At 33.6% G+C, this 12,261-nt stretch overlaps 2 protein-coding genes across 2 annotated transcripts in view; one reads left to right on the plus strand and one right to left on the minus strand.

Annotated features, from left to right (window-relative positions):
• Positions 1–1,592: 1,592 nt before the first annotated feature.
• Positions 1,593–8,624, minus strand: LOC102597612 (origin of replication complex subunit 4). Its single transcript, XM_006344134.2, has 16 exons — positions 8,384–8,624; positions 7,237–7,327; positions 7,016–7,072; positions 6,875–6,922; positions 5,648–5,698; positions 5,518–5,561; positions 5,291–5,354; positions 5,127–5,213; positions 4,752–4,843; positions 4,595–4,676; positions 3,918–4,003; positions 3,698–3,807; positions 2,973–3,065; positions 2,831–2,895; positions 2,596–2,739; positions 1,593–1,731 (listed from the first exon to the last, which is right to left on the minus strand). Exons 1-16 carry the CDS (start codon positions 8,491–8,493, stop codon positions 1,696–1,698), a joined length of 1,260 nt encoding a protein of 419 aa, XP_006344196.1. The 5' UTR covers positions 8,494–8,624; the 3' UTR covers positions 1,593–1,695.
• A 2,055-nt stretch (positions 8,625–10,679) lies between these two features.
• Positions 10,680–12,261, plus strand: part of LOC102597934 (sec-independent protein translocase protein TATC, chloroplastic) — a 6,179-nt gene continuing 4,597 nt past the window's right edge. The window contains exon 1 of the mRNA XM_006344135.2: positions 10,680–11,101. Within this exon, the coding sequence (XP_006344197.1) occupies positions 10,855–11,101 (247 nt within the window). The 5' untranslated portion in view covers positions 10,680–10,854. The remainder of the gene's footprint in view (positions 11,102–12,261) is intronic.

Here is a 12,261-nt window from a genome sequence, read left to right on the forward strand (position 1 = left end):
TGGCATTGTTTAAGATGAGTTTCATTTTTACTGTTCTTCTCATAACAACTACAGGTTAGTATTTATCTCATCTTAACTTTATGTTATATCATTAATATATATTTTGATGTGAATAATTACATATTTTTCATTTAATATGGAGTGGTTTTCGAAAACGAAACATGTTATGGCTATACGGAATATTGATCATGAACTTTCAGGACTTGAGGGAAATTTAGTTTCACAAGATGATTTTGTGACATGTATTAGATCTTGTACAGATAATAGTGATTGTGATAGTGGTTGGAAATGTCGTATTTGCGATCTTCCCACAGACACCCCACGTCCATTCAAGTGGGACGCTCCGGGGGGACTTAAGAGATGTAGAAGAGGGTAAAAGTACATTAGTGGTCAATAACAACAACATATCCAGTATAATCTACAATATACACAGATCTTACTTTTACTTGAGCGAGGTTGATTATGATCAATTACATTACTTCAACTCCATATTAATGTGCATTTGTATTTGTGTGTATTTTTTTTACTTTGTGAGAAAAAATAAAAACAAATAATAGAATGACTCTATGGTTTCTTTAACTGTTTTTAGAAACTTTTTTTTTTGGTAATTCGAATCAATAACCTTTGAAATTGAGGTGAAGAATGCTTATCATCTAAAATACTCTTGACAAGTTTTTAAAGTGTTGGTTATAAATTTATCAGATTAATTCGTGATATATTACTCATGTAATATATGTAATAAAAATGCTATCTAGTTTAATGTTTTGATATTTGTTGCCTGTTGGAATATATTATAAGTACGGAAAATTGTATATAATAGCAAACTATTAATTCAAATTAAATGTTATAAATATACTTTGATTTAATTGTACCCTATAGCAAACTATTGCTATTTTCGCCATTCTCCCTGGTGGAATCTCGCTCACCACTCTCATTTGGTGGCAGTCTCGCTCGCCTCTCTCGCTTTTTACACAAACACAAGTGTATAAAAAGTGTTTGTGTTTGTATAAAAGCGAGAGGAAATTTGATTTATTCATATATTTTCGTTCCCCTCTCCCAGATCTCGCTCGCCACTCTCCCAAATCTCGCTCGCCACCCTCGCCTCTCTCGCTTATACAAACAGAAACGAAATGTATAAATTGCGCTTCTGTTTGTATAAAGTGAGAAAATTGTATATACACATACAAATACATATATCTTCGTCCTATACATTTATAATTATACAATACAAATATTTAGCTGCCCAGTTTTCTTTTGTCTTTCTCTCTTTCTCGTTTTATACATATACAGATTATACAATTGATCTTTTGTCTACAACTGTTTTTTTTTGTATATGTATAGCGAATTATACAACTATCTTCTTTGTATATGTATAACGAATTATACAATTGCTTTTTTTGTAAATGTATAGCGAATTATACATATATATGTTTGCTATGAAGCGCAATTATGCAAACTTTGTTATATCATACAAATATGAATTTTGTGTTTGCTATATGTGAAAATTGCTCATATAAGTATTGAACAGTAATAAGAAATATTACTAGAGATTCAATAAAAAATTAAAATTAATAACTAATTTATTGCAATTTTTGGCATAATATGGAAATTGTATAGTTCTTTTATATTAAAATTATACTCTAATTTTACAAAAATAAAAACTGATAAAATAATACAACATATGGGGCTTTGACTTCACACTGCAAGGTCAAGTAGTTTATGAAGAATTGCCTGCAAAATGAGCAAAAACTAATTAGTATTGAAACTCAATGTTTAAATCAACAAGCCGGCAGAGGCGGAACTAGAATTTAAATTTTATGGGTTCTAAATTCTAGGATCACAACATCAAGTGTTATTGAGTGGGTTTTGAAGTTAGTTTTTGTACATATTTAGTGGATTTCTTAGTATAAATTAGAGAGAAGTATTGAAAACACCCCTAAACTTGAAGCGAATTATTAGTTTCATCTCCGAACTCTTGACAGTCTTAAAAACACCCTTAACTTGACTAACTGAACTTAAACACACCCCCGATCTTGCAACACGAGTGAAATATACCCTTAAATTCTCGCCAAGTTTAGGAGTGTTTTCAACACTTCCCTTGGTTTTTATTAAGAACTCAATGCTCTTACAAGAGTTTAAGACTACTTGCTATGTCATGTGGTAGATCGGGGTGTATCTAAGTTTAGTTAGTCAAGTAGAGAGTGCTTTTAAGGTTGTCAATAGTTCGAAAACGAAACTAATAATTTGTGTCAAGTAACTTAATAGGTACAGTCTTGAACCAATAGATCTTTTTTATGCATATGCAATAAAAGTTGAAAAAGATTAATGCAACACTAGATGATTTCTCTGCTTGTGTATACTGACCGACTGAAAAGTGTGCTTATTGCTATCAACAACATAGACAGCGTTCCATAAGTGGGGTCTACGGAGGGTAAAATATACATAGACTCCACCCCTACCTTTGTGGGATAAGAGGTTATTTCCGATAGACCCTCGGTTGTGTTTATTACTATCAGTTATCATGATATCAATATCCACAACCACCCCAGAATATTTCAGACTAAAAGAATATAAATGTTCCTGAAAGTAACTTACTGGACAGGAACGGTATGCTCTCAGTCCCTGATGTAGTTCATGTGATGAGATCAAAAGCCTCACCGGACGAAACTCAACAGATTGGCTGTGCCCTCTGTTGTCAACCAAGGAGATCAATTGACGTTGTAAAAGATGTTCAAATGCCTGAAAGGAAAGTAAATATTGGTCAGTATACCTTTAAAGATCCAAAGTTAGATGTTAGATGGATAATTTGCATTTTAAGTGTCATACACACCCGGAGACAAACATTCCGTGCATAATAGTCTGTTGTTTGGAACGAATTATGTACGTCTTTATACTCTGAAAGGCAGGATAACATGGTCAGTCACACAGGATTCACACTATTAACATAAGAAGGGATCATGTAGTAGTCAAACCTTTCATAACTGAATTGAAGTTAGTCGTCTCTTGCTCTTTGCCTTCCAACCTCCTCAAGCAGACAAGTATATATAGCTCTAAAATGGAGCAATCTGCATCAACAATTTGAAAATCATGTTGTTTTCAGTTTGATTCATCTTGGTGGTGGCCTAGGTGTGCAGGATATAACATCTTTTTGAGTGCCTCACACCGTATATAAAATGGTTTGTGAGTGACTCACACCATGTCTCCAAATATCTCCAGTCAGTTGGGGTTTAAGTGCAAATAAAGTGCTGGTTTTAGTGAAGAAAGGCGTAAATGGAGAAAAAATACAAATATGTTGTGTAGCCCAAGAGGCCAAGACTAAATCATAAACATGATTAACAAATACATGGACAAAGAAAGTGAACAATTACGATAAAGTGAAATATCAATTGTTTAGCATCGCCATTTCAGGATTATGCTCATTGAAAGGAGAGGTATGCATTAAAGACTTGATGGAAACCCTGAAGTGCCTGCTAAGCAAGAAGAAACGCTCAAACATGTTTTGCGCCTCATTTCAGGGCTAAGGCATGGCTTAAGTGCGCCTTTGACAACAGTGGTCACAATGTCTAGAAACTATTGTGTCAAAAAAGAGAAAAGAGAGGATATGGGAATAGCTGAAGAAGCCAGTCAACAAATTTTAGCTCTACCCCTAAAATTTTCCAGAAGAAGCTTAGTCAACAAGGAATACAAAATGTCATACCTTGCAAGGCTTCCAACTTGGGTTGCCGTTGAATACTTGATAGTGCTGTTTTAAAGTTATCAAGTGATAAAAATCCAGCTTTTGTATCCATATGGCACACAGAAGTAAACCTAATGGAAATTACCATACGATGAGTTCTAATTTTTTTTTAAACGAATAGATGTTTGATATAGCGACTGTGAATGCATCAATTAGGTAATTCAAGGATAGGTAGACTTACAGAAATCTCAATAGATGGTTAAAGGTTGCATCAAAATTGCATAATGAATCAATGATGTCTTTGAATTTGTCATCCGACAAAGTATTCTAATAAATGTTAAGGATAACCTGATGTTTGCAAGCAAAAAAATGACCACAATTCGTCAAATCATTGAAACTTTGGTGCTTGTTTTTTTGTCTAACCAAAAGGAGAGGTTTCCAAAAGAAAACAAACTATTTTAAACCTTGGTTGACAAGAAACAGACAAGTATTTGGAGAGCCTCATTTAGGCTTAGCACAAATGAGTAGTTACCACTGTCATAAAGGATACTCCATACCTTTTTTTAAAAAATAATTGTGGTGTCAGGGACAGCTTTAGCACACCTCGGCTAATTCCACGGCTACCTGCTACCTCCCACCATCACAAGTACCAGATAACTATATCCGCCAAGACTTAGACTTACAGGAAGAAATTACCTAGTGTTTTTGCCTCTGCTTGAATTAGAACCCGCTTAATTAACCATTAAGTCACACCCTTGGATGCAAGGATACTACTTAATTGAGTCTTTCTGAGCCTCACTCTAATTATTCTTGTCTATTCCTCTCTGTCACTCTCTTTACAACTTTTGTGGTCTTCTGGGATCATTTCACTTTTATTCGTTCATTGACAATGAAAAGAGTAACGAGAGAAAAGGATACAAGAAGCTTTTTGTTATAAGCAGCTACATATTGAGGAGGAAGGCTCGACTCTGTTGGCAGTAGTAAAGCATGCTGCAAAATTCTGAAATACAGATTGTCAATATAGATAATTCTTGCAGGCAGTAAATCAGGAACCAAGGATGCAATGAGAAGTTACTTTTGCAAGTCTTCCCGCGAAGGGGGTAGGAACAACAGCTTTCTATGCGAGAAACGAGACCTTACTCTCTTCTCTAAGAGTTGATCAGCATCCTGCACAACACAAGATTCAGCTTCTCCAATGTGTCTAGCTATACGTAGTCAATGTGTATTAATGACGAGGCAACTGTCTCGGAAATTTAGGAAATCTCCTGAAGTTAATCTTGTTCACAAGCAACTCAAAACGAGATACTCAATTAAAGAAAACGAGCATGCTCACTTGATTTTCAAGTCCCGAATACCAAAAAACAGTCTGGACATAATGATGCTGAGGTATGCGTTTGTAGAGAAAAAGAACACGAGATAAAAATAGTAATGCTAATAATAAGGAACATACCAATCTACAACTCACACCAACGACAACAGCTTGTGAAGTTACAGACTGCATTGCATCTAGCAAGCTATAGAGTAATCGTTGTTTACCCTGCAAATTGCAGATACATCAAATCCTGAAAACTTGACATATTTTCTCATGATTTTCTTCATATATGAGAATCTCACCTGTGTAAAAAGGTCAAACTCATCCAACACAAAGATAATTGTTTTATGTGCCAATCCACATTCCCTGATGAGAAGTTACAGTATAATGAACACATGCACCGGGAGAAGAAAAAACAAGTAAATGCTCTCTATGAAGATCATCTAATTTAAATATTCCAGACACTTCGAAAGGATTCTATTCTCTTTTGGCAATAAAACAAAGGACATTACAAGCCATATACACTCACCTTAACATGGCTATCACAAACTGGGAGTTATCGTCAAATGATGCCTGTTATTATAGGAAATACATGATGACTGTTTGATACCTTTGGTTAAAATGTAAAATGGAAATTATAACCAGAATAGACACGGTACCATCTTTGAGAAAACCAATTGATTTTCTATACATAACTGCCTTGCAATTTCCTGCAAGATAAAATAACTATATCAAACAAAGGATACAGAGATCAAGGACAAGATTATGGACAAATATCTAACAAGAACAAATAATAATAACACCCTTTGTTCGAAGAGGCACATATTTTACTTTTCCAAGGAAGATAAAATAGTTAAACAAAAAATAGAAGAAGGTGCAGGTGAATCTGGTATCAAGTGCACTTATATTTAAAGATTTTGACAATGTTAACAAAACTTGCTTGGATAACCTAAATATCCTATTGGAAATTGATCTCTTGCTTAATCAAGTTCCAGTTATCAATCTGTAAGAAAGCAAAGGAAGTGATAATTTAAGCACAAACGTTTCAATTGACTATGGTCTATCTCTTCTTGATGGTTGACTGTTTCAATTGAAACCTTCTAAATAGCTGCCTTATAAAATCTGCCATCTGCACTCTTGCTCAATGATTCTGCTACAACTTTTTTTGTTTTTGACGACAGAGAAATCTGTTTGGGACAACCTATCTTGATTTCAATATTCAGGATTTCACACTACTCTTGTATAACCTATCTTGATTCCTAAATTTCTGCTTTCTCTATATATAACTCTACCAGAACAAAGAACTGTTTCTTCAGAGCCAAAGCAAGTTCCAACACAGATATAAAACCACCAAGTGAAAAATCTACAAATTAATCGACAAAACAAAAAGAAAGTATTTCTCTAGTTGATCTCTTTCTTGCTTAGATGGTAAAACAAACCATCACTTTTTCCTAATGTCGGATGGTTCAGTGAAAAATCATGAAGTGTTAGCAAATTGTCTCTTGAAAGTGGATGAGTATGAATAGCGTGATACATAAATTAACTGATTGAATCTAGGTAACAACATATGAAAAGGCGTAAATGCTTTAGATATTAAACAGAAGTGCCAGAAGTCATAAGTATAAGTCGTTTGGTTGGGAACAAGTTATCCCGTGATTAATTATCCCCGGATAAGCTATTCCATCATGTATATGTGATAACTTATCCCATCACTAAGGCATAAATGGTGGATTAAATTATCCCATGACTGCCTAAGACCTCCAACCAAACGCAGGAAAAAATAGTCCTGCATTTTATCGTGAGATTATTATACCTTATACCTCACACCAAACGACTCCTTACTGAACAGAATTCCAACCTAAAAGAAGGGAAATTGTATCCCATACCTTCAAAGCACAATTGTCCTCGCTATGCAATAGTCCATTCAGTTTAATCTGTAATTGACATAGCATTTATGATCAATAAATTAGTGACATTTATTTTTGTCCAGAAATATGTCACTGCCAAATCATATACAAAATCAATACCACACAGATCGTGTCTGGATATTCTTGCAGTAAATCCTTGATAACCATCTCTAAAATCTGGCATAAACAATAAATTACAAATCAATTATCAATCAAGTTAACTTATTTTGCCTACTAATGAAATAAAAAGACAAGCATATAACAACAATAAGAAGAGGGCAAAGAAAAATTGAATTCGTGCAAAGGCTCAGCAAAATAAAACATATAAAACTCTAACAGACCGCAACTTTTCCGCAACCACGAGGGCCAAGAAGTAGAGCTGAGTTGTTACATGCTTCAGTTACTGAACTTGACATTATGTACTTCAATTTGCTGAAAAAAAAGAACTAAACGCAATTACACAAAAAGGGTCATGAAGAAATTCTCTAAAAATTACTCTGGCTATTTGGGATTACAAAAAAAAAGAAAAAAAAACGAAACAACATTCAATTTGGAGTGGAAAAATCAAGAAAAATGAGAGTAAAAATGAGATCTTTTTTAACCTGTAGTTGCTATCTGAGGAATCAGATAAAATGATGAAGATGCTAAACAACAACAACATACCTAGTGTAATCACATAAGTGGTGTTTGGGGAGAGTAGAGTGTACGTAGACCTTACCCCTACTTCGAAGAGACAGGGAGGTTGTTTCCGATAGTAGATTCAGCTGAAGTGTAAGTGAAGAAAATAGAAGAGATGAAGGCTGTCCCTTAGCCTAGTCTATATCCACAGCTGATGCAACTCCGTACAAACGCCTCACTACTACTTTCATTTTTCAATTAATTAACGACTAATCAATTTCATAACCTGAGCTTTCCTTATCCAGATGACCTTACTACGTAACCTTACCTCCCTTTCTTTATAGTTTTTTAGTTCGAAAATAACTTTGTATCCTCAAACTACTTTTTTGCTTATTGTAGCATAGGCCTTACCATCGGCTTACTTAAAGCATGCCACACAATTTGAAATAGGGGATACAAATATGGGAGCAATAACAACAAAATAATGCGAAACGGAAAGCATTACACACCAGATAGAAGACAGAAAACTAACAACAACGAAATAATACAATAATCGGAGCACAAAAAACTGACAGCCGAAATTGATGAACAAGAAACGATAACAATAGTACTAATCACCAAGCCTATCCTGCATACTCAACTATCAACTAAAAACTTCTATCCTAATCCGCGACCTCCAAACTCTTCTATCTAAGTTCATGTACTCCATAAGTTCAAGATGTCTCATATACTGTCTAATCACCTGCCTATACCTTTACTGACGCCAAAAACTACTTTGGCCATGTGGGGTTATAAAAAAATGAAATAACATTCAATTTGAGAAGAGAATCTTGAAAAATGAGAATAAAAATGGGAGCTTTTTCTTCTTACCTGTAATTGCTATCTGGGGAATCAGAGAAAATGGTGAAAATAAAATTAGGATTGCAAAGCCTTGTTCTTAGCAGAATCTGAGCTTGTTCTGCTGGATTTTCAACACCCATTTTTGCTAGATTTTCACAGAGAGAATTTGGGGAGAGAAAAATGGTGGACAAGAAAATTTGGCGGGAAAAAGGAGGACAGAGAGTGAAGGATCTTTTTGTGCTGCGGCAAGGGATGCCCCTTGGATTGGGCCTGGGTCTGGGGCTTTTTTGAGAAGAGAAGGCTTGTTACTCAACTGTTTCCTTTAATAAATGACCTTTTTTTTGGGGGGAAAATAAGCAAATATTCCATAAAAGCAAAATAATTACAAACATATACCCCTTTATATTCATACCATACTAAATAATTACACTATATACCACATTTATATCCTTGACGCGCCTGAATTGCGTCTCAATCACGCGTTATGCCAGGTTGGATTCGCGTGTTTTTTTGTTTAAGAATTGGATAGTTGAAGTGCCTACTTGTGCACTTTGAAAGTTAGAGGTCATACTTAAAATTCGATGCCAAGTTTAAGGTCCAATTTAGAAAATAGAAAATATTTTTGTTTCATAATTTCTTCAGAATTGAAATAGGATAAACATTTTCTAATAAAAACAATCATCATTAGAAAACATGTGTGTTTAAAAAGAAAAGAAATAATGTATTTATTTGGGAAAAAATGACATATTTAGTCTATTAAGTAATACTAATGACATTTGGACCAAACTATTGACGACAAGAGCACTTTTAGACCAATCTATTAACTGGCGATATATTTATTCACTTTTTATGGGAAAACTATACAAACTAGACCCACTAGGGAAGGTATTTACTCAAATTGGACTCAACCTAATATATTTACCCTTATTGGACTCACTGTCCAAATATTTTAGGAAAAACTATATAAATAGACCATAAAACTCAAAATAATTACATGCCCAATCCAAATTAATTCAAGAAATACCTATTCTTTAAAAAAAAAGTACAACTCATACCCCCATTCATTAAGGTTGATAAATTTTGCTTAACTGATACTAAATTAGTATCATATATATTGTATTGGTACCATTAAGGCTGATAATTTCGCTAAATTGATACTAAATCAATATATATATACTGTATTGGTATCACTAAGGTTTGTTGTTAAGAAATCCCTCATTAGTCAATGATACTATAAGAGTATATATATATTCTTATAGTATCATTGACTAATGAGTAATTTTTAAACAAGAAACCTTAATGATACCACAACAATATACATATATACTCTTATAGTATCATTGACTAATGAGTAATTTTTAAACAAGAAACCTTAATGATACCACAACAATATACATATATACTCTTATAGTATCATTGACTAATGAGGGATTTCTTAACAACAAACCTTAGTGATACCAATATAGTATATATATATTGATTTAGTATCATTTAAGTGAAATTATTAGCCTTAATGATACCGATTTAGTATCACTTAAGCGAAAATTATTACCCTTAATGAATGGGGGTATGGACTGTAATTATTTATGAGATAATGGGTATTTCAGGAATTACTTTGAATTTGGGGTATGAACTTGTAATTATTTTAGATTTTATGACCCATTTATGTAGTTTTCCCTTTTTTTTGTGTGTGATTTATGAAATTTTAGATCACCACCTATAGATTGTTCGGATTTGAGAAAATTATGAAAATTATTAGAAGATGGTCTTAATTTTGTAAGTTATTACAAATATTAGACGATAGTCAGAATATGAGTACATCTCGTATCACGTAACCATCTACCACCGTATTTTACGACCTTAATAACTTTCTATATAAGTCATGTTTTCAGAATTGGGAGATGAGTCACGTTGCGCAATGGCAGAGCCATATATATTTGAGGGGCGTCTACCAATATCCTTTTGTCGAAAAATTATACTATGTAGCTAGGTAATAATATTTCTTTATATGTATATATTACGTATTGACACTCCTTGACTTCTACGCAATTTTATTTCTTCATATTTTGACAACCCTTAGTCAAAATTTTGAATCCACTAATGTTATTACGACTATATCATTTCTACCAAATACTTCTTCGTCCTACCTAAATCCAACCACAATTAATCTCTCTCACCTCTTCCGCGGACATCTACACCCCCTCTTCCTCTTCTTCACGTGTCCGAACTATCTCAATCTCACTTATTTTTTATTTTATACCAAAGAACATGTGAACATTATTTTTCTTCAAAATAAAATACTATGCAATTTATTAGCAAAACTTTACTCTGTTTACATTTTTAGGTTACACCAGAAATCTGAAGATATCTTTTGGCAAAGACCAGTAAGGACCAATCATCCCCTCAAACCCAAATTCAGACACAATTTTCTTCTGAAGAATATCACCACAACAAAACCAAATCAAAGAGAGAAAAAAACCCCAAAAAAAGAAAGAAAAGAGATGGGAAGTTCAAGTGCTCTCATCTCAAATCTCCACCTGACTCAAACTCACTGTTTCAAATGCTTAAATTCAAGAACTTCTCTGAATATCAACCCAGCAAGGCCAAAATTGAATCTTTCTAGCAGAAAATACATCAAAAAGTTCAGCAGACTTGTTTGCTCTGCTGTTGAAGATTCCATAGAGAAACAGAGAGAAATTAGTGGAGCAAATGCTAGTAGTCTTGGTTCAGCTCTTGAAGATAGACCTGGTAAGAAATAAACACAAAAAGAGAAATACCCTAATGATTATTGTGTAAAAGATTGAGCTTTTAATGGTTTTCTTGAGTTTTCTGATATGGGTATTTTGTATAAAGGTGTAGCAGTTAACTGTGTTGTTCCATTTGCTAATTATGGATCTTTATTGCTGATTTTCTTGAGTTTCTGATATGGTGTTTTGCATACAGGTGTAATAGTTAATTGGATTGGTCCTTAATGCTTGTTTTATGGTTTATTATGTAAAAGATTGAGCTTTTAATGGTCTTCTGGAGTTTTCTGATATGGGTAGTTTTATAAAGGTGTATGTTTAATTATATTGGTCCTTTAGCTAATTATGTTTCTTCATTTGCTGCAAATGTTCTGAAAGGGCTTGTTTTTCCGTTGTCATATCTAATCATTCGTATGTATCATAGAAATGATTGCTCTGATGGTAAGACTATAAAATGGAGATCTTGGAAAGATTTGGTTTTGGGTATGCTGAGCAAGAGTAATATTTGGTATATGCTTGTATTTTAGCAATTGAGTTAAGTAGTTGTATAAATTAATAATTATGGCTATTGAACTTCAGATTTGTTATCCTTCCTATAACTTCACTAGTTATCTGTTGTTGTTGGTTGTAACTTGTTAGCTTGAGCTCTTGCATCCAAGATTAAGGTTCGTGTTTGAAAAGAAATCTTTTGATAGTAATTTTGTATCTATTGAATAAAAAAAATTCTTCTTAAGCAGCAAGTGCCAAGTGTAGTTACACCTTGGCAAAAGGTTATGTTATGTAGTCTAGTCTTTTTTTCTTCATTATTAAGTGTAGTCCATTAGAGGTAAGATTTGATATTTGTATACATACAAATTCTTTCCATATTTATGGATTATGTTGTTCTTTCCATAGTATATGGAGATCTCCACAACTTCCATGTTAACTTTATTAACCTTAAACCCTTTAATCCATTCCGCATCTATTGAAAATTTTAGCATCCTGCTTTAATACTTACATCACTATCAGGAAGTGAAAGGAAAAAGGGGATTTTCAGTCTCAAATCTCTAGTGGTTCTAAGAGTTCCTTCAACTGTGCTGTTCTTCTTGGTAAGTAAGGGTCATATTATTATATATGTTCTCCCCAGCATAAAGTAAGGGAGGGGGGGGGGGTGTCAGATAGGGG

This window comes from Solanum tuberosum, unplaced genomic scaffold (genome assembly GCF_000226075.1).
Source record: "Solanum tuberosum cultivar DM 1-3 516 R44 unplaced genomic scaffold, SolTub_3.0 scf00051, whole genome shotgun sequence".
Classification (NCBI taxonomy): Eukaryota; Viridiplantae; Streptophyta; class Magnoliopsida; order Solanales; family Solanaceae; genus Solanum; species Solanum tuberosum.

Coding starts and splice junctions, on each gene's coding strand:
- LOC102597612 (XM_006344134.2), bottom strand. CDS start 8,493: ATGGGTGTTGAAAATCCAGCAGAACAAGCTCAGATTCTGCTAAGAACA. Junction 5,562..5,647: donor AATTGGTTTTCTCAAAGATG/GTACCGTGTCTA, acceptor CTATAATAACAG/GCATCATTTGACGATAACTC. Junction 3,066..3,697: donor CAAGTTGGAAGCCTTGCAAG/GTATGACATTTT, acceptor TTGTTGATGCAG/ATTGCTCCATTTTAGAGCTA.